The sequence below is a fragment of the Ruditapes philippinarum genome, unplaced genomic scaffold (assembly GCF_026571515.1).
Source record: "Ruditapes philippinarum isolate M1 unplaced genomic scaffold, ASM2657151v2 ctg1473_1_1_1_1, whole genome shotgun sequence".
Lineage (NCBI taxonomy): Eukaryota > Metazoa > Mollusca > Bivalvia > Venerida > Veneridae > Ruditapes > Ruditapes philippinarum.
In genome coordinates, this window is record NW_026859905.1 from 204,763 (window position 1) to 227,641 (window position 22,879).

A 22,879-nucleotide genomic window follows, 5' to 3' on the forward strand; every position below is an offset into this window, starting at 1 on the left:
TTTTTATGAACTTGATATTAAGGAATTATAAATTTGAAGAACCAGCAAGTTTTGACACGAAACCCAGCACTTGTTATTGTTTTGACATATGTGTTTGGAGATGGTAAATACATGTTAATTCTTGTCATATATTTGTGTAAATAACAAGTAACCGTCATTTTTATTAACTTTACTTACTGAGATAATTTAAAGAAACAAGGTAATTCTTTTTCTAGTTGCAACACATCATATTTTTTGGGAATCCCAACCTGCACCAGTTATCATGATATCTTATGGACATTAATGTAGCATCTTATAATACTTATAATTTTATGTCATTTTTCTCTATGATTTGGTTTACGCATTGGTTAAGTAGAGCAGCATGCCTCAAGATATTGGCAATATCCTGGTTTAGGCCCCGGAGGGGTTTGTGTTTGAGACAGTCCGGAACATCTGTGGTTCTACTCAGGTGCTCATCATTCCGAAGCCCTGACCATAGAGGATTGCGAAGCATGTCATTCTTGACATATTTATCTAAATGGAGATTGGCATTGGTAAGAATCTGCTCTAACCAAAGGCTATATTCAGCGACGGACTTGTTAGGTAATAGGTTCCTGTCTGGCACAATAAAATTGTTCTTTCAGGTGTTCAGAAGTGGACACATTACCATAAATAGCTTCCAATTCAGCTATAACATCTGAAATAGTAGCCCATTCGCCCAAATGCAAGAGAACAGTTCGTGCTTTCCCTTTCAAACTAGTACAAATAGCTTCTACTCAGGTGCCAATTTATGCCTGAAATAATGCACGAAAGGCCACCTGAGGTCTTCCTTCACTTGCAATAACACGTAAAAAGTTTTAATCAAGTAAAATGGTTTTGCGCATGATAACCGTGTTAAAGTTCAGACTTGAAGCAGATTTTACACAGGTCAGAAATCAAGCGTTCACAGCAAATCGTTTCCGGCTTCAATTGTCGCAAAATGCCAAATAATATTTTTCTCTTTTTTTTTCATAATTTTATGACATATCGCGAGATTTTTCACAAAATGAACAGGCCCAGGCCCCTTCACAATTTTGACAAAAAATGCCCTGTTAAGATATAGAGGTTATTGAGTGTAGATTTAATACTAGATTTATTGAACCAGTTGAATAAAATCATATTATGCGAGCCTCTGGCGAGCATAATATTCTTTTATTCAATGAGTTCAATAAATTTAGTATTGAATCTACACAAATATAATATTCTATTTATCACATAATTATATAAAATAAGAACGGTAAACTGTTAACAAGAGTCATTTTTCTTTGACGGGCCTATAGTGTAACGCTAACATTTGCATGCTTTAACGCTATGTTTATAGCGCAAACAACATCACGTCAAAGTGTTATTACACTAGTGTAATATCGTCTAGTGTAATATCGTTTTGATTAAATGCCTTTATTACACTTCTTCGCGATTTATGTGATAAATACATTAACTGTTTCCCATGTAAAAAACTGCTAGTCATAATGATAAATATTGTTGAATTATGTGAAGGTTGTATACATTATGTTAATTTTTGTTATACATATGATTATAATATATGTTGTAGGTGTCGGATATTGTGTCAAGCTTGCCATACTGTAAATGGAGCCATATAATCTAACTAAACTTCAACAGCTCACCTTCAATGAAGACCAACTTCAGGTAAGATTCAATGAATATATATGATCATTATTTTATATATGAGTTTTAGTAATAAATACCCAAGATGTTAATGTAACATATCATTAGGAAAAGTAATGTATGGGTAGACAACTTAACTCCAAATTGGAGGTTTTGAGTTTGAAATCCAAGGGTGTTGAAAAAGTTTCTTTCTTTATCCTTGATATATACTGGGGAGTGTATATGACACCCAAGGAACATTTATCTTGCAATTTCAAAGCACTATATAAACATGTATATGTCAGGTCCAAAGGTATGGTTTTACATTTTCTAAAATAAAGCAAAAGTCAGTAAACCATGTTAGTTTTTTTACAGAGTCAAATTTGATACTAGGAATGTTTTCATCTGTAAGCAATTGGCAAATATTAAGTGATGTAAGCAAGTATGCACAGTAAAAAGTGTTTTTTCTTCTAATTCTTTGAGGACTACATTACTGAATTACTGAGAAGAATGGGTGAAAGGTCAAAGAAGGGATTTAGATGTACATGTATATTGTTCATTTAATGTACATGTACGTGTGAAAAATATTTTTGATAAAAATAAATTTTATTTAATCATTGTAACAGGATGGTAGCCTTGATTCATTTAGCAATGTGATTCATTACGACTCAGCACTGTTAGACCAAACCACAGGCAAGAAACAAAATACATCAGAGGTTGAAAACTCAGTTCAGTTTGCATGTAAGTAAATAGAATTAAGTGAGAGGCATGTAGCTAGTAAATTCACAGCAAGCATGTGGAGACAGGGTACACCGCAAGTCAGTTTATTGTTGATTTACAGTCAATAGAGAGATATACATGTATGTGTATTATTGTTCTGAGAGATGCCTTACATTAGAATACTTTGAGGGAAAAAAAAACACAAGCTTAATATAACATTTTGATTCTTTAAGTTGATTTAAGTTGATATTCCAATTTATTGATTTAAAATTAAGACAATCAATTTTGTTGAGAAATACAGTTGTTTTGTAAATCATTTTCAATTCCTTTGACCAAAACTGGTCAATCCAATACAAGAAGTAAAAATTCAACCTGTTGTTGACATGTAGTTTTTCTTTTTCAATCAGTTGTTGTATTTTATTATAAGTTCTTTGACTGTGTTTTTTTTTCAAAGTATTTTACTGTAGCATGTTAAATGATATTCTTTCTCAATATTAAGTTTATTGCGTTATATGAAAAAATACTAATTTCATTATATTATGTTTTTGATACTTTATTAAAGTAAGTTTAATTACCAGTTGGTGTTTAACTTCATAAGGATTGTGAGGAATTAGTATAAATAAAAGCAGTTTTTTACTTTTTATCATGACTGTACAAAAATATCTGTTTTGTTATAACTCAAAAGGACTTACTTAATTTAGTGTGCGGCAAGCTTCTAGTTTTGTATGAAGCATTTTTTCTACATGTGTGAGGTGGTTTTAGTACTCCTTGATACAAATGTTCACCACCGTAAGAAAAAGTGTAATCTAGTGTGAAGCAAATCTCTAGGTCAAAAGTCAAAGTCAAGAAAAGACTTAAGAGATCAAAAAGAAATGCTTTTTCATTAGCAAAACTTCATTTTATATTGAAAGATTTTACTATAACTTGGTACAAATGTTCACTACATTGAGTCAGAGTGTCTCACACAAAATTCAGGTCCCAATGGTATGGTCAAGGTCACACATTATTATTATAATTATTTTTAATTAAGTTGATAAATAACTTTATATAGGAAACTCTAAAACAGATTTCAATGCCCTCACAACCCTAGAAGTTTTTATGTTCTGCCTTGCTTACTCTATATCACGCTTGTATATTTTATTTGCATGTTTTGTTTTGGGTGCAGGGTTAAATCCAAAGCAAGCTCACAAATCCCAGACGCTTTTTCTTCCTACACCATTCCAAGAAGTACAGACAACTCTTCCTTCCCAAGCTAGAGTACTTCCCTCCCCTTTCCAGAACAGGGCTCCACACCAAGAACAGCAAACCAGTCTTAGTAGCGGTGCCATTGCTGATAAATCAGCCAATAATAAAGCTGACAATAAATCTGATGATTTTGCTACAGAGATTCATCAGTTGATTAAAGACGTATATTCAGAAGTACAAGTACCATTTCATCCTCTACAGGAGCAGAATTATATTCCAGACTACATATTTCTCCAACAAAATATACAGCAAGGTGAAGGCTATGTTTTGTTTTGCATGTTTGTTTGAGCAATGCATTTTGTTTATTGTTTTGTTTATATTTATTTACATAATATCTAAATAACTGGTTATTTCATTGTGTGGCAATGTCTGATTGACTTTATATATCATTTGGAAAACCTTCATGAAGTTTCTGTACTCATATCCAGAAAAGACCACTGATGACTTTAAATGCCACAATGCACAATTTTAGATTACATTTTAAACCAACTTTTCCATCTAGAAATGGTTGTTATTAGGTTGACAAAGGTTGTTGTGTCATGTATTATAAAATACTCTTCTGTTTGAACTTTCTTCCAATTTCTATCAAGATTACAACACCTAAACTTTTCAATGAACAATCATTATGAAATGTATGGCATATATTGTGTGGGGTTTGTGACATAATATTTTCATGTGGAATTAAATTCTTAACAAACATTTCTATCAAATGCCCTATGGTGCATTGTTTTGTAATTTCATCATTATATTGTTATTATTATTTTGGGCATATGGTTCGGGCTTCGTGATTCAATTATTTATTTGGAAAAACATGGTTAAGTGATACTTAATTTTAGTAAATTGAAAAACATATCATGAATAGAACCATTTGACAATGACAGGTAGTCTTATTATAGAAAATAAAGTATTGCTCAGAATTATTAGAAGTGATTCTAATCAGTAAATTTATTCCTTTGTCTTTGCAGATTACAAAATGTATTATAGAAAATATATGTATTATTTCTACTTTACTATAAGAATTTTAAATTTAACAGGAACGGAAAGCTGTATTTGTATACGGCTTGCATTGAAGGCAGTCAGATGTATTGTTTCTGAAAGCAGAACAAAGTTTATAAAGACCTTTTGCTCTAAATTACTTCCATCAGTTAATATCCTTGTGATCTTTGTTCATGGTCTCTCTAATTATTCCTTTCATTAGTCCCCGAACCAATAAAAAACAAAAACTTTCTCAAAAATATATTTCTATTGCTTCTTTGAATAAAAATTATATCAGAGACAGATGACCCACTAATGACAGATGCTTGTAAGCTACATCTTATGATATATCATGAAATTCATGAGAAAAGTTTTGACATTATAGTGATAGATGGCATCAAAATGTTTATGTTTAAACAGACCACAACAGTAGCAAAGAAGGTGAACGTTTTTTAGCACAGCCAAGCCGGGTCAAAGTAACACACGTTTACAATCAGACAGTGTGGTCCCAGGTACCAGCCACAGCATCCTCTCATACACCATATATCAATAAAGCACAGGTGAAATTATCAGCTGGTGATATTGTTGTAAAAGGAACAGATATAAGCACTCTGCAGCAGGTTTGTAAAAACGGTTTTACTTCTTTTGTAATATCTTTATTTTAAATCTTTTTATGCCATTATTTTAATATTAACACACTGTTAAGAAGTGTAATTATTTTTTTGTATAAATTTTCTTTGAATAAATGGAAATGATAAATAGTTGTATAAATTTTACAATACTTTCAAATATATAAAGTCCTAGATATAGAGCATGTTTTTGCATACTTCTTCTACTGTTCCTTGATTGCATATTTGAGAGATTGGAGTAAAGAAGATTTTATTTACTGTAGATAAGTATTTATTTAGTTATAAATAATGAAAACATTCATATATGTATTTCATATATCTATAATTATCCCTCTTTTTCACAGTCATGGCAAATTTGAAGTTTTATATGAATAACTATTTATCTTTAACATTCACAACATTTTTCATTTTATTGAGAAGTGAAGCCTACAGGTGGGGCCATTTCCTTCTATTGCAGGGAGCATTTAAGAGTGGATTCCTCTCAGTGGAAATTCTTTAATATCATGCAGTTTGCCCCTAAAATTCAATTTACCTGAATTTTTTCCTACCCACTTTTGCTTAAGTACCATGTATTTATAAATCTGTCCCTTCTGTTTGGTTTTCATGTTTATGTTATATAGTTCTTTTTAGTTTGGCATTAAACTGTCCATTAAGCTTACTTTGTTATACTCTCTTGTAACAGTTAAACTATTTTATTACAGATATCATCAAATACAACTGCTGTAAGAAATAGCAAATTATTAAAAATGGCCGAGAAAGAAGCGGGAAATTCAAATCCTACAGAACCATTTGAGTCAGTGGCTGAAGCTTTACATTTACAGCAATCAGTTATAGGTATACATTGTACTTATTTGTACCGTATAATCAGAAGTATTCATAAGAGATTAGATTTTGCAAGATGAAGGTTTTTGCAAAAAATAAATGTTTGCTTAGTTTGTATGAATCATATAAATTTAATAGAACTGGAAGTAGAAATTCATTAATATTTAACCTCATCAATTCATATGAAATGTGATTTTACAAAACTTTTGCCTTTTGAAAATGTTTGAATTTTCAATAGATTAACAAAAGAAGCCACCTGTAATTTTATTAAAATATAAATGTAGAAACTGAAATATCCCATTATTTTTATATTGAAAAGGCAAGGGAGTTTTAAAGTTATTTTGATATGTTATTTGTTTACATGATAATGCCTCATTTTATTGTCAAATAAAATTTTACTTAAGGTAAAAGTGGCAGTGTAACACCAGTGTCAGCTGAAGTTGTAGCTCAGATTGTGGCCGAGGCAGAACGGAAAATAAAGTTAGGTCAGGCAGTAACACCAACACCAATAGATTCTCATCTACAGGTATTTATAGAAATTAAAATGTTGAAGACTTTCAAGAGGTTGATGCATTGCCTTTTTCTGTTTAGTAAAAAAAAAAAATATTATTTTTAATTTCCACAGAAATGATTTTCTTAATGATAGTACCTTTTTCTTTGTCACAACTACATTCATTTCCTCATTATTCATATACACCTAACCAGAATGTTTTTATTCACAGAAGTCCCAATTATCTGGAGTGGAATCTACAGCAGGAGCACATGTTGATCATCATTCATTTAGCCTCCCTCCTGCACCTAGACTCCCTGATGCTGCCACAACCAGGGAACTTATTCGTATACACTCCCTTGATATCACGCGGTCTTCAGGAGGCACAGCTAAAGTACAGGAACCTGTCCCACAGCGTCAACCAGGACTACAATTACCACAATCTAACTCTGCAAACACAAATCAATTATCTAATGGTGCATCATTGTCAAATAGTGGTTCCCTGGATCACACTTTAAATAAGGGAAGAACATACATACCTCAAACTACAGCAAGAACAGAACATACACAAAGCATAGATAATCTTCCAGATGATAATCAAAGTGTAGCAAGCACTAATAGTGAGCTGGAAGCATTTACAGAGAATGCTACTGACAGTTTCTTACAATCACTGCCACCATTTAGGCCTGTTATACTAAGTGATATAATGCCTGAGCCTAAACCACAAGAACTACGGCATTCACCTCCAGTAAAGGAAACATCCTTTAGACCTTTAAGTGTAAAAGTTGATTCAGCACAACAAAGTCCAGCATTTCAAACATTTGTGACAGACAGTGGTGTGTTTTCACCAGATTCTGAAGGGGCTGTTTCTCCAACTTCGAATACTATTCAACCAAGTAAATCTAAATTTGTTGTTCCAAAACCAGGTCCTTTATTCCAGAGCACGCCAAGAAAACCCATAAATATAAGAGAACAGTTTAAAATGCCAGCCCATTCAAGTAATACTGAAAGTAGTCCACAAGTTGAAGAAGTTAGAAGAGAAAAGGCAAAACTTGAAGGCCAGTTGGAGATGTTATCCATAGAAGCTCAAGCAACTTTACAAGAAAGAGCTGAATTACAAGCGCAAGTTGCATCGCTAAAACTAAAGTTGATGAGTCAGAAAACACAGAGAAATGATGCTGAGAAAGATGTTTTGAGAGCTGACCTTGAGAGTTTGAAGCAGTTAAGAATCTCCCTGGAACAATCTGTGTCTGACCTACAGAGACAGCTTGAGGAACGATCTGAAGAGGGACGTAATCTACAGGAAGATCTGAACCAGTCACAAGAGCAATGTGACAAACTGAATCTCAGAATGGCAGAAATCCGAGATGAATTGAGGACAAAGGAGGTCACTATTCAGGCTTTAAAGAATAAGGTAGCAGAACTTTATGTTGAAGTTCAAACATCTATGCACTCTAAACTGGAAGCTGATAATGATGCAAGGTCTGCTAAGAGTGAACTTGTCTCACTACAGAGTACAAAAGACTGGTACCAGCAACAATTAGAGATAGCTTCTAAGGCAAGATCAGAACTTCAGAAAGAGTTAACAGTGTTACAAGCCCAGGCTGTTTCCCAGTCCAGTATCATTGATAGGTTAAAGTCAGAGAATACAAAACTTAGACAGCAGTTCACAGATATTCAAAACAAAGCATTGAAGGAGAAGGAAATGCTTGCTAAACATTTAGAGACAATAGAAAGTGACATGATGGATAGAGAAGCAGCATTCCAAGAAATACAAAGAGAAAGATCATTTTTAGAAGATACATTTAACACTAAAATTCAGACAGCTGAGGATGAAAAAAGCAGAATAAATTTGCTTATGCAAATGACAAATGATCTGGAAAACCAATTAGACAAAGCACACAATGATCTGAAAAAGAAACAAAATCAAATTAATCAATTAGAAACCGAAAATATTGAGTTAATGAAAAAATTGAGTTTGTCACAAGAAACTGTTTCAGAGAAAGAAACCATAGTTGAAGATTTAAAACACAGTTTGATTGAATTAGATGCTAGGTTAAAAGCCTTTCAGAACAGTATGGTTGATAAAGACACAGAAATTCTGAGACTGAAAGAAGAAAAGGCTAAAACAGAAATAGCTCTAAATGCTGCATTGCAAGAAAAATCATCAGTAGATAAGGTTTTGAATGGACTGAAATCAGATATGGGAAAAGTTGAATCAAGTTTTAAACTTATGAGACAAGAACTAAATACAAAGTCATTGGAGATGAATAAGATTAGATCTGATGGTAAGAGTTCTGAAGAACAAATTGAAATTTTGAAAACTGAGCTTGAAAATGAACGTAGAACTTATGAAGTGGCTAAGTCTGAATTTGAAAATAAATCAGAACTTATTAATGAGTTACAAGATCAGAAAGTCAAGTTAGAAAGTGAGGTATTGTTGCTGACAGAAAAACTTAGTGTCATGGAAGTTTCACATGGAGAGGCAATGAGTGAGAAACAGGTTCTGGACACAGAATTAAGTGCTACTAGAGAAAAACTAGAAGAAGTGAAACAGAAAATAAAAAGTGATAATGAAAGAGAACAAGAGAGATTACAGACATCTAGAGTTGATGATAGTGAGATTATAAAGGTTCAGAATGAATGTGTTCAACTTAGAGAGAAGGTAGCTGAAATGAGCAAGGATGGTAAAAAAGACTTGATGAGGCAGAAAGCCAAATCTGCTAAACTAAGTCAAGATTTGAATGCTGTAAAAACAGAACTGATGGAACGACAGAAAACATTTGATGATAATATTGAATTACTTAGTGCTAAACTTAGGGAAATTGCAGGAGAGAAAGAAAAGTTAGAAACAGAGTTAACTATGGTACATAGGAAGTATGAACTAAGTATACTGGAACAGAAGGATCAAATTGGCTCAGAACTACAGGTAATGCTGTTGAAACTTTGTAAAAAATCAAGTCACAGTAAAAGTAGAGTTCATTCCTTAGAGTTCCTTTTTAATAGAATAACATTATCACATTCTGATTAAAGAATTATTTTCAGTACTTATAGCTGAAAGTTAGCGGTGTACATGTAAATCTGGATTAATTTTATTCAATTTAGTCTATGACATGAGTTTGCCAACAAATAAAAATTTATCATATTTCTTATTAAACATTTATCTTTGCTAACAGAATTTGGCATCAGAAATACAGCATGTACGGTTAGAAAAACAGTCCTTGGAGACTCAGTTTATAGAACTGCAGCATGCTCGGGACTCTGACCTCAACCAGTACAATCATCAGTTGTCTGCTCTTGAAGAGGATTTACGTTTAGCTCTGGAGTCACAAAGAGATACAGCAGTAACTGAAGAAACAAATACAGAACTGCTTCTGGAGCTGGAGAAAGAAAAGGGGAGATTAGCAGGTATGTAAAAAGGAGATAACTCTTTATGTTATAGAGCTTTCAATTTGATTGGGAATAGGTGTATTTTTGCCATTATTTAAGTTGACATTATCAAATTCATGATAAAATAAAACTGCTGATCAATCTTCAAATGGAAAAATGCAAAACTTTGTTAAAACAGGAAAAAAATTATATAGATGGTATTAAATAACATGGCATATTTTATTTTATAACAACAGGTTTGATGCAAAGCAACGCCACTTTAAAGCAACATGTGGCACAACTAGAGGAAGCTCTGGCATCAAGGGAGTCAACTCTTGTAAATATGCAGACACAGTGGACACAGGATATGAGAGAGAAAGAGATAGAATCTCACGAGAACATCAAGAGGGTACAGGCATTAGAGGAAAGTCTACAGAAAGAGAAAGAGGGACAGAGAGATATTCGAAAACAAGTAAAATATTTATACACAATTTTTACCTATTTATTAAAAGTGAAATAAGTGTCATTTATTATTTTATTTTTCTAATAATGATATTTGAACGTATTTTCTAATAATGATATTTGAACGATCATAGATAAAAATATATTGTGGTCATTTGAATGAAATATTTAAAACTAAATTTTCCTTTTTTGTCAAATAATAAACTTTTTATGCCCCACTACTTATGGGTCGACATATAGATTTGCCTTTGTCCATCCCTCTGCCTGGTACTCCAACTGTTCTGATAAAACAGTTGTATTAGGGAGTATCTGTAACCTTTGGACACATTTTTTTTACTTTGTATAATGTCTTGGATTCATTTTGTTTCAAAAATATGTTTAAGACAAATATCAGGACTTCCATGCCATCTTATCATGGTCTGTATTGTTAGCTATTCACTCAGTACTTATTTTGAAATTTTTCTTAAAATTAATGAATGTTATTGTCCAGATTGAACAGATGGAAGTTTGTGTAAAATATTTAAGATAAAACAAAATTTATTTTGTGAAATTTATTTTACAGATTGGCCTTAAGATAACAGAAAACAAGAAATTGAAGCGTCTAAATGATTCTCTCAAACAAGATCAGGAGCAGTTGAAGCAAGATTTATCCCTGCGTGAACAGGAAATAACCATGCTACAGACAGAGCTGGGTACCGGTAAAGAGGAATTAATAGCTAGACAGTCAGAGATTACCTCCCTTGAAACTGGGAACAAGTCTATACGGAGAGAATTAGAACATGTACAACAACAATTGTTTGATAATCTGGCCAGGGAACCAGTCATACAGGAACAGATAAAGGTAATTAAATCTACTGATGACAGGTAGTGAAAATCAAAAGTTTCTTTGGGTTTATGTATAAAATCCGCTCAGACACAGTCACATTTTATTTGTAAGATATGTAAGGAAAGTAATTCATGCAGTAATAATGTTGGTCTTTCTTATCCAATTAACATATTTATTTCAATGAATTATTTTTTGATAATCTTAGAATCATGCAGAATTTTACATTTTGTTCTTTAAAATTCTTTATGTTTTCTTAAATGTTAAATAATGCAGTATAATTTTCAGTGTATTCTGTCAGCTATCAATATAATCAGACACTATTATCAGTATTATGTTTTGTATTTCTGAAACTGAAAACAAAGATATTTTATAATGATTTTAATGAACTTTAAAATAATTGTTTTAGAGTTTGGAGTGGCAGTTAGAACTAAAGTCGAAGGAGCTAGAAGCAGTACAAACACAGATGAAACATTCCGAGGACAGACATGTGACTGAGACAGAGAATATCAGACAACTTCTACATGTATGTTTATATCTTATATTGTCAATTTAAATGTTTGTCACTGTAAGATTGTAAGAAATATATTTCACTGAGTGAACACCAGATGCAATATTTTCATAGCCACTCGTGAAAATAGAAAAGCTGGTGTTCACGAATGAAATATATTTCAATCTTATATGAAAAACAAGTAAATTTTCTTTTAATTTCATGCTAAGTATTTTTTACTAATTTTGCCGTGTAACATCGCGCATTCTCTTTAAAGACGTCATCACATCATGAGGTCACATCATCAAAATATATTTCTGTTAAATTTCTCTTATTTTGTTACATTTTTAACATGATGTATGATGATATCGACTTTCTCCCAAAGAATCAAAATTTATGTATGACAGCATTTATTTTTGCCTGTTATTCCATTTAGTTATCCTATTCTTTTCATTTGCATTCAGATATAGTCAGGCTACAGTGAAAATTATATTTTATAAATTTCACTAGTGGTTTATCAGAATATAATCATCTGATATATTACAGTAAAAAAAACTGGAAAGCATGAAATAAAAACAGATAGTTCAGTTCCTAGATTGTGAATTAACTTAAAACATAATGTTATCTTAAGTGGCAGAGTAGTTAACACATTTGGCTAGTAATCTAAGGATTGCTGGCCTTGTGGGCTCAAATTCCATCAGGGGCAATCTGTTGTTTCCTTGCACTTACTGCTTCATACTGGTTTGTTTAGGGTACAGATTTGAGAGTCTCTTTAACAGCTTCCTACACAATCAAACTCATCTAAAATCTGAATAAACTAAAACATGATCATGTTGTTGTTGTTGTTTACAGGAGAAGACCAGTGAGATAGAACACCTGAAATTAGACATGGCCACAATGAAACATGATAAACAAGTACAGCAGGCAAAACTTTCTGAACTCCGCAGTGCTCTCAAATCATCTATTCAATATCATAAGGTAGATCTATATAACTTGTGTATTAACATGCATGAAAATATCCTGAAAATCTGAAATGTTTATAATGTTGACCTGTATTAATTAGGTTTGTAATTCATTTACAGTAATCATAGTCAACAATACATAATCAGGAAATACTCATTTTGTGTATTCTTGTTGTAGAGTTACGAAGGCAGGCATTGCCCATTTTAGCCTATATAAATCTTGTGTTTTGAAATTGATTATACAGTAGCATAATATTATTAACAAGTCAGAATTATTTTAACAATATTGTATATTTCTATGACAACAGTTGATACAGAAGATGAGTAAGTTACAGTCTATGAGTGGATCAGGTGATGCTGGTACACAAGATTTACCTCCCTTACCATTTGATATAGCTGACATGGACAAACTACTGCAAGAGACAACAGTTAGAGCCCTAGAGAGCAAGTATGTTGTTCTCTTTCTATTTGAATTACTTATTACAGTGCTAAATGTGGTAAAATATATTTCTATAGCTCGAAAAAAATTGAATTTGCTGTTATTTTTTTTTAAACATTTTCTTTTAAATTTGTTATCCCCCGCTGATGGAATCGGGAGGGGGATATAGTTTTGGCGTTGTCCGTCCGTGTCCTTCCATCCGTCAGTCCGAATTTCGTTTCCGGAGTAGTTCTCTGCAACTAATGGCTGGAATTCAACGAAACTTTATGGGAATGTTGATCAGCATGTGAAGTTGTGCACCTGGGTATTTTCGTCTGGATATTTTTAGTATTTTTAGAGTTATTGCCCTTGACTTAGTAAAATTTTGTAATTTTCAACTTGTGTCGCATGTAACTCAAAAAGTATTTGACCTAGAGTCATGAAACTTTACAGGAATGTTGATCAGTATGTGTAGTTGTGCACCTGGGTATTTTCGTCTGGATATTTTTAGTATTTTTAGAGTTATTGCCCTTGACTTAGTAAAATTTTGCAATTTTCAACTTGTGTCGCATGTAACTCAAAAAGTATTTGACCTAGAGTCATGATACTTTACAGGAATGTTGATCAGCATGTGTAGTTGTGCACCTGGGTATTTTCGTCTGGATTTATTTAGTATTTTTAGAGTTATTGCCCTTGACTTAGAAAATGTTTGCAATTTTCAACATGTGTCTCATATAACTCAAAAAGGATTTGACATAGAGTCATTAAACCTTATTGGAAAGTTGCTCAGCATATTTAGTTGGTTCCTGGGGTTTCGCTTGTGGATTTATCCAGTATTTGTAGAGTTATTTCCCTTGACTTAGTAAAAACTGTTTCATTATGTTGTTATTTGATCCTTGAGTGCTTGAGTTAGAATCGACCAACTTTACAGGAATAATGATCAACATCACTAAATTACAGGAATAATGATTCACCTTACTGTGAAGCTATGAACCTGGGACTTTGCATGTGGATTTTTTTCAGTTTTGTTAGAGTTATTGCCCTTGAATTACAGTAGTATAAATTTGCAATTTTCAACTTGGGGTTTGCTTGGGGATTTATTCAGTATTTGTAAAGTTCTTGCCCTTTACTTAGTAAAAAGATTTTTAGTTTTCAAAAAAATTTTGACCTAGAGTCATAAGATTGACAGAACAGTGGCGCGGTGGGGGCACCCGTGTCCTATGGACACATTTCTAGTTTTTATTAAAGAAGAATTAAAATGATTTGTTACAATAACATTTAAAAATATTTGAAAATTTTGTCATGCGTCGTCAGCAATTTCTTTAAACAACATCTCCTCAGAAACAAATGACTGCACAGCAACCAAACTTTACAGGAATGATCCTAGGGTGGTCCCCTGCCAAAGTTGATCAAATGGTTCCGGTCTGTTGCATAAGTAGGTCACAGGGCCAGAAAAGGAGTTTCAAAAATGCAAAATTAAAAAATCTTGTCTGAAAGTACAAGGCCTAGAGCTTTGATATTTGGTATATGATATAACCTATAGGTCCTCTACCAAAATTGTTCAAATTTTAGCCCTGGGGTCAAAATTGGCCCCACTCCAGGGGGTCATAGATTTTCCTTATATGTATATAGTGAAAACTTAAAAATTCTTCTTGTTTGAAGGTACAAGGCTTCAAGTTCAAAGAATATTACAGTTTATGCCATGATTAATATATAAATAAAGCCTTATGTCTTCAGTTGTTGTGTTAATAATAACCAGTACTTGGCGGGGGATATAAATTCAACGAATTTGCTTGTTATATATACAATTGCGTTACAGTAATTTGTAGAGAGTTGATTTGTATAATTTTAAAGATAATCAAACAATTTGGATAACAGCTTATTTTAGACATATTTATCTGTTCATACATTTTTTTCCACAGACCTTTAGACAACTTGCAAAACTGTTTACTGAATTTACGATCGGAGATTTCTGGGCTACAAGCACAAATGGATGTACATAATACTACTATACAGACTTCTACAAATAACTGGAGGTTAGTTAACTTCTTTACCATAATTAATAGGTTTAATTAATTACACCGTAATTGGTTCTTTTGAGCTCCTGTTATTTAAACCAAATTTAATGAGATCCTATATCACTGATAGGTCTTGGTACATTTCTTGCAGTGACATTGGCAAAATATATATAAAAAAAATAAAAATAAAAAATCTTATTGTCTGAAACATTAAAGTATTGACTTAAGATATATGATATGTAAAATACCTCTACCATTAAGTTTGTTTAAATAACGACCCTTTTGGGCAATTTTAATAATCATCAGAAAATTCAATAATTGAAGAGTTTACGATAACTTTCATCATCATATATATATACACATTGCTGTATGAATATGCAAACTGTTTCTAGGGACTAGTCTGATTAGAACTGTGATTGTTGCACATGTAAGGATAAATTTGTTATATTAAATTTTTAACTTTTAAACTTACGCTTGTCAACACAGTTAAGATAGTACATAGTAAATTAACAATTCATTTTAGAATAAAATAAGACATTTCCAGATGTTTTTTGTCCTAGGGCCTACAATTGTTTGACTAACATAAGCCCCTATCTTCTATAGGTAATTCTGAAAAATCTTGACATGAATGATATTATACTTTCAGTACAATAGAGCAGCATGTAGCGGAGTTAACTCATGTGGTACAGACTATCAGTAATACAACAATGAATTCCTCTACAACAGCCTCCCTGGCTGCAGCAGCCGTAGATATGGTAGATAAATCTATGGGAATAATAAATGTCTAATTACACAGTGCATATATACATGTATATTTTTAAAAAATATATTTATAGCTTTTGTGAAAATGGTTATTATGTGTTCATCAAGCATTTTAGAGATTTGAGGGATAGCTGTAAATAGCTGTTAAGTTGCCATACACTTAACATTACTCAAAACTGAAGTAGTGGTCTCACTGGTTTGAGTCAGTTAAAAGTTAGGAAATATTAGATACTTAGCGATTTACCAGGTAGTGAAAAGTATCCTGTTACAGTTAAATTTTATAAGGTGTAATGAATGAAAGTTGGAACCAGTTTTTTTATGAAAGGAGGTAGAGACTGGCAGCATGACTCCTGCTGTCAAGACAGTTATAGAATACATGTATATACAAAACCAAAATATAACTCAGACTTAATTAAGGAACTTGTGATGTGTTGGTTGTTATGTTAAGAGTAGTCCCATATGTTTCACAAGTTAAATTATGTTTTACAAAATGTTTTACATGTTTTTCTGTTTAGTAATAGACATTTTCTATTACATCTAGCAAAATATTGTGTGCTATTTTTCTTACTGTGGCAGTTTGAAAAACAAACTGAAATTAATTATTTACATCTTGAAATATGTATAAGACTTTAGTATCAATCCTTTGCACAGTTTGTAGAAGCTTTCTCTTCTGTAAAGTCACTTCCTATAAACAACAGAAATTATGGTGCTATATAAGAAATAGCCAAAATTTAAAACTCTTTGTTTTCTGGATATTTCTGTACAAATTCTATGATTGTAATTGATTTGTCCATGTTTTTGGTAAGTTAAGAATTACATTGTATTACATGAAGTTGCTTGTTTTACTGTAATATAACCATTGTGTAATATAACCATTATGTATATTTTATATAACATACTTAATATAAATCATTTATGTAAAATATTATGATGTCATTAACTCTATCATGTATAGTATGTGGGGATGTCATTTTAAAACTTGTGCACCTCATAGTGATTTTTAAAACATTTTCTGGTATTATGATGTGACAAAAGTATCACACAGTTGTTGTCATTCCATGTAGGGTACATTAAACTTCATAGATATATTATATGAAGTTTGCCACCGGCTTATTTTGTAACAATTCTACATACATGTACTTGCTTAATTCTAAACGGCAACTAATGTACCAATGTGACCAGTACAGACCCAAGATAAAAAACTATGTGCAGTCTGACCATGGTCTGCACTGTTCATTATTCATTCAGTAAATATTTTAATATTTTCCCTAAACTGATGTATGATTTGGTTCAGATTTAGGGTGGTAAGGTTCAGTGTAAGTTAATATGAAAGGACAACTGATGTAAGATCCTTAATGTGTATGAACTTTTCTAAGATATACTAGTATGTGTGTACAAGAACTCTGTATTGTTTCTCCAATGTAATGTATTGTTCCTCCAATGTAATTATTGTAAGTTATGAATAGATAATGGATCTTTGTCAATGTTTATTTGTTGAATACTTTATAAATTTCATTGTTTTGCAATATTAATTTCTTTGTTATGCAAGAGATTATGATATTCAGTTTTTAATATTATCCTTTTATATCAAAATTATGTTAATGTAATACAGTTAATATTAATGTTAAGATAGAAATGTGTACAAATTAAGATACTCAAGGTCATTGGGGTTATTAATTGTAGATTTTAAAGCTTTGTATACACTGCTCTTTGTAAATATTAATAATTATATGGGGTTAAATGTGTATTGGTAGCTTCTTTCTAAGACATCAATTCATCACAACACCAGATTCTTAAAAACTGGCAGCCATTTTTGATAAAAACATGTAGGTCAAATTCTATTGGCATATAACTTGAATATATATTGCAGACTGATCGAATTGCATATGCTCATATGAGTTAGTCATTGTACTTATAAAACTTTTGTTTTTTTCTTGCATACTATTCCCATCATTTTATTACTAGTATTCTGGTTCTTTGATGCTTAGTTAGTTTATAGTACTTGCAGAGCTTTGATTTGTTTATATTACCAACGGCAAAAATGTAATGGTTTCATTTTTTTTCTCTTTCAAGGATTCTAAATTATATATTTTACACTTTACCCCATGTTGTGTTTACATATTGTTTTCATATCTTTTAAAACAATCCAGATATCTTTTATATCTTTTTTATTTAATCATAAAAGAAAATGAAATGTGCTTTCTTTAAGAAAACTGTTTTTCAAGTGTTAGATATCTTTCATATCTTTATTATTTAATCATTAAAGAAAATGAAATGTTCTTTAAGATAACTATTTTTAAGTGTCCAACTTATACATACAAAACTTTAAATTAACTTCTAAATAAAGGGTGACACTGGACAATTATTGTGCCATTTTATTATGTCTTCTTCAACTTACTTTTTGTTTTTTAACATGTGTAGATGTGTAGTTTATTTATCATTCTTTATGTTTGTTTGATTTTAACTTTATTACACTGAATCTCTGAATATGCACAAATTTAATATGCTTTGTCAATACATTTTTTTTTAATTTGGAATATGTATTGTGATATTAGAAGATTGTTTACTGATTATATAGGGCACTATAGACAGTCACTTTATATGATTTTATAGTTAGTAGATATTTATAAAAACACTTCTTAGAATAGTAATTTGTATTAAGTAGTTATATCATATACTGCATGTAGTTTGTACCACAGGAACTTGAAATTCTATCAATATTAATGATAATATCCAAAATATACCCCCTATATAGTATAAATAATCACATTGATAGAATTTCAAGTTCCTGTGTTTGTACACATATTTCTGAAATGTATAGATATATATAAGCCTTGTCTAGCTATGATGGGTCATGTTCGACCATTCAGCTCACAAGTGCTGCAGTAATTTGCTATTAGCCGAAAGTAATGAGAAATGTTTAAGTAATAATCACTGTAAACTAATTATGATACAAGATCTTTTTTTACTGAAATGGATCGGTTATCTTGACCAAGTCATTATAACAAAATGAGTTGGTTTCTATTTGTATATCTTACATGTGTAAAAGATTTCCTGTATGAAATACCGTGAATGCACTTAATTATGTGGGCATGAAATTACAAGATTTTGTCAAAAAAGGATATTTGTGTGAGTTCTTGAATTAGTGGATTGTCTTGCATTAGTAGAATGTAAGATTTTGCAAAAAATGTAAAATGCAAAAAACTACACTAATTAATCTCACAGCTAATGAAATAAAATTTTGTTGGATCTTAAATTTATGGATTGAACAAACCATGATAACTACAAAAATTAGTGCCCCATAAATAATTATGATTTTGCAGTATGCAAGTATGACACAAATGATCAATCTTGCCATTTAGTCTTTATATTTTGCATTTCTGTTAATTTATTTTACCTTAGTTTTTTTTCTAGTCTCTAACATGTATTTATTCATAAGGCTTTTACTTTTAATCATTTTACACTATAGAACACTATATATTGAATGCTGTTTTTAAAACAGACTACTTTTCCTGGTAAATGTGCCAGCATTTATACAATATAGGCATCATGGGTTCATTATTGAACATGTTTTAGTCACATGTTTCTCATTAAACACAAAATTAGAGCAAAAAGTATGTTTCTATAGTTTACCAGAGATAGCTTCCATAATAATCTAGCTAGAATAATGTTTAACACAAGATATTGAAAGACAAAATGAGTGATTCTCTTTAATTAATCATGTTAGAATGTTTACATTATCATAAATTACATGTTTTGTGTGAGAATGTTCAGTTAGCGGTTGTATAACATCCACATAGAAATCCAGAAAGTTTTTGCAATTAACTGTGCAATTATTTTGCCTAGTCTATATTGTATTACTATATAAAGCATACACATCTGTAAATACTGTCTAAAATATGCCTTCCTAGGCCAAGTGGTTAAGCTTGCAAAATTTTTAAAGCTACATTAAATAAATATGTAAAAATATTTTTGCCGTCGGCCTAAAAACCAAGCATTCTACAGTTTCATTAACCTTTTTAACAGTATCGTTATAAATCTCATCAAATACTGTTCATAAATTAGGATTTTAAATGGAAAACCCCACGGTAACACTAAAGTTCGTATACGAATTTTAACATGCAAATGAAGACTATAATCAGCTCGTGTATGCGCTACGTCACAGTGTTATAGTTGCTGTCCAGAACACAGCAAATAAACGATTTTCTTGTGCAATCACAATTTAACCGTTTAAGCTTCACGGTGCACTAGCCCTGGGGTTCAGAAAAAATAATCATCTCATAAAAAAGATTAAATTTGTATGAAAATATCCGTTACAATGCGGAAATATACCGTTAAATTAGGACTGCTACTTATAGTCATGTTTGTTGATTTTACATTGATGTACGGATGATCTGAAGGCGGAGTTTATCATGCAAACAAAAATTGTACTCCCGAATTCGTTGCACATTTGTATGCTCATAAAACTCATTTTCGTTGTCTGGACACCAAAATAAGACCTGGAGTCGATATGAAACCCAATTTATTATTGACATGTCGCTATTTCTGTTTTTATGAAATTTATTAAATGTAACTTTAATTGCTTACCTGTCACTGATGTATATTCAACAGGTACATTGAAATATTTAATGAGAGGTAGCTGAAAAAGTTGGTTGTTCTAATCAAGAGTCAAACAGTATTCAAGGTCTTCCTCCACTTGTGACCATTAGATCTGAACAATATTAGTGCAGATTCAAAACCAGAAGAAGAATACCTACTCTGGTGTTAAACATGGTGTTACACTAATGACAATGACCACTTATTTAGACAGTATTTATACAGTATACAGTAATACAATATACTACAATATCGGTCCATTTGAATTGTCTCAAGTATTTATTTTACTTAGTGTGTATTACTTTTTTATCTGTAACCCATAATTCTGTTGTATTGTAAATGTTTTTTCTTAGTCTTACACATCTCTAATGAGCATGGTTTTACTGTTAACTCTAGTAAATATAATTTACTGTTAAATGTGTTTTTGTTTGGAGCCTTATATTTGCATCTCAATGTTAGCTATTATTACTGTGTTGTGGAGAAAAAAAAGATGAACTTCATGGCTAAGTGGTAAAAGGTCAATGACTTCAAAACACTTCCCTTAACTGCTGTGAGTTCAATTCCTGCCAGGGACTCTTTCATGTTAGGAAGCTAACAAGCTAGCTTACAGAATGTCAGTGGTTCTACTCTCGTGCCCACACATTCCTGAAATTATGAAAGGTGAATAGGAGGTTTCTCCACCAATAATGCCAGTGGTTCTACTCTGGTGCCAATTAATGCCTAAAATAATGCAAGGTCAACCTGAAGTCTTCCTCCACCAGTAAAGCTTGAAAGTCACCATATGATCTTTACCATATTGGTGCAAAAAGTAAAGAAAGGCTTAAAATATGTTAGCCAGTTTTGCTTTTTGAAAGGTAAAATATCTGACAGGTATCTGTCATAGACACCATCATATGGTAGTGTAATTTAATTGAAGTCATACATAATTCATGTGATAGTATATTGTTACCATAAGGCATTACATCTTGGTCTTCATAGTCCCAATTGTTAGTCTTGCACCTTAAAATGTTAAATATTCTATTTACCATCTTTTATTTCATTGTATTTGTATCTCAATGAGATTTTGCAGTACTAGTTTTTAGAGATGCACAAGATATTTTAAATGATTTTATAATACATTTACATGTAAAGAAGGGTTTATTCATTATTTGGTGACTTAATTTGTAGGCTAAGGCCTTCAAAAAGTCCTCTACAAAACTATCGAGTCACAAAATTATTATATTTATAATGATATTGATTTACCAGTACAGCGCTTTTTTAGTAATTTGTATATATATTCACTTGTATGTTATTTACTGGAAATTTTACCCTTATATAAACACAAAACTTTTTGTTTATTATAGAACAGGATGTTCTGGTAAGGCTTTAATTACTACAAAGCCATAGTACTGGTACATACTTGATTTTAGACAGGGCACTGCATATTTTTAACCAAACATAAGGCTCTGCATAAATAAACTTAAATTTTTGAGTTATAATATAAATGGGTCTATCTGATTTTTGTGAAGAACTTGTATCAGCTGTAATTTTTCCTTTTGTGGGATACTTGATGTACAATAAAGAAAAAGATGACAATAATTAAGTAAAATGAAATTGAACATTTATGTGTAACAATGATCATTTTATATCTTTTTCTTCATCATTAAAATGTAATTTATGTTAAGTTGGGTGTTTTTTGTTATTTTACATGTACTAGTTTATAAAATTTGTATCAAAAAATGTTACTAGTTAATTTCTCATTAATCATAAGTTGATACAGTTGTTAATGTGATATGATTCTGTCTTTTCTTGTTAATATTGGTTGTATAATTCTTGAGGGAATAGAGAGTATTCTAACCTGATTATTGTGTCCTTTTTTTATTTTCCATTACATGGTATATGATATAATACAAACTGATATAAAAACAAAAGTAGCACTTCTGATGATAATTCCGGTGAGAATGTTATGTACATGTGTATATTGACAAGTTTTGCAGTATGTATATAATGAACACAATCCGGACTTGTAAACACATCATCAATTCATAACTATCCAGTATTTGCACTCTCCTCCTGAAATAGAAACTTTAATGTCTCAGAATGGTATGAATTATAAATGTGAATGCAACAAGAACCACTGCTGTGCGGGGGCAACGCTCGACTTTTTACTTTCTCTAAAAGCAAACAAAGAAATGTTTGAACAAAATCTTTAAATATACTAATTTATATATATAAACGCCGCCGCAACTATATCAATACCTCTACTTTTTTTTTTCAAAACAAAAAATGTCGAGCTAAAAACTTAATAACTCTTGGAAAAGATTACCTTGCTATATAATAACAGGTTTTAAACAATTACCCAAATGGTAGTATTCTTGTTTATTGGTTAAATACATGTATCTCAAGTAGTCTTTGTTAAATAGCCTTCAAAGAGTTAAAAGCCTAAAGAAATTCCTAAACAAAATAAAATCTGTCTCGTACTAAAGCCAAACTGTA

The 22,879-nt window shown here is 31.4% G+C and overlaps 3 protein-coding genes across 4 annotated transcripts in view; 2 read left to right on the top strand and 1 right to left on the bottom strand.

Annotated features, from left to right (window-relative positions):
* Positions 1–22,245, top strand: LOC132758254 (golgin subfamily A member 3-like). 2 transcript variants are annotated; one of them, XM_060749812.1, is made up of 16 exons: positions 1–103; positions 1,571–1,665; positions 2,250–2,364; positions 3,509–3,841; positions 4,984–5,183; positions 5,894–6,026; positions 6,419–6,540; positions 6,737–9,433; positions 9,681–9,912; positions 10,131–10,345; positions 10,898–11,176; positions 11,568–11,684; positions 12,501–12,626; positions 12,919–13,058; positions 14,951–15,064; positions 15,693–22,245. In XM_060749812.1, the coding sequence occupies exons 2-16, from the start codon at positions 1,606–1,608 to the stop codon at positions 15,832–15,834; spliced, it is 5,025 nt and encodes a 1,674-aa protein (XP_060605795.1). In that variant the 5' UTR covers positions 1–103; positions 1,571–1,605; the 3' UTR covers positions 15,835–22,245. The 2 variants fall into 2 exon arrangements, with proteins under 2 accessions (XP_060605795.1, XP_060605796.1); XM_060749813.1 differs by lacking the exon at positions 3,509–3,841.
* Positions 1–22,879, top strand: part of LOC132758256 (tRNA (uracil-5-)-methyltransferase homolog A-like) — a 193,563-nt gene that overhangs the window by 128,226 nt on the left and 42,458 nt on the right. The window lies entirely within an intron of this gene.
* The window catches only part of LOC132758255 (uncharacterized), a 20,817-nt gene continuing 20,183 nt past the window's right edge, over positions 22,246–22,879 (bottom strand). Inside the window, exon 13 of the mRNA XM_060749815.1 lies at positions 22,246–22,456. Within this exon, the coding sequence (XP_060605798.1) occupies positions 22,433–22,456 (24 nt within the window). The 3' untranslated portion in view covers positions 22,246–22,432. The remainder of the gene's footprint in view (positions 22,457–22,879) is intronic.

Excerpts from the sequence above, each read along its gene's own strand:
- LOC132758254 (XM_060749812.1), top strand. The coding sequence starts at position 1,606 with ATGGAGCCATATAATCTAACTAAACTTCAACAGCTCACCTTCAATGAA. Across the intron at positions 6,541-6,736 it reads CAATAGATTCTCATCTACAG|AAGTCCCAATTATCTGGAGT; the intron begins GTATTTATAGAA and ends TTTTATTCACAG. Across the intron at positions 15,065-15,692 it reads ACTTCTACAAATAACTGGAG|TACAATAGAGCAGCATGTAG; the intron begins GTTAGTTAACTT and ends TTATACTTTCAG.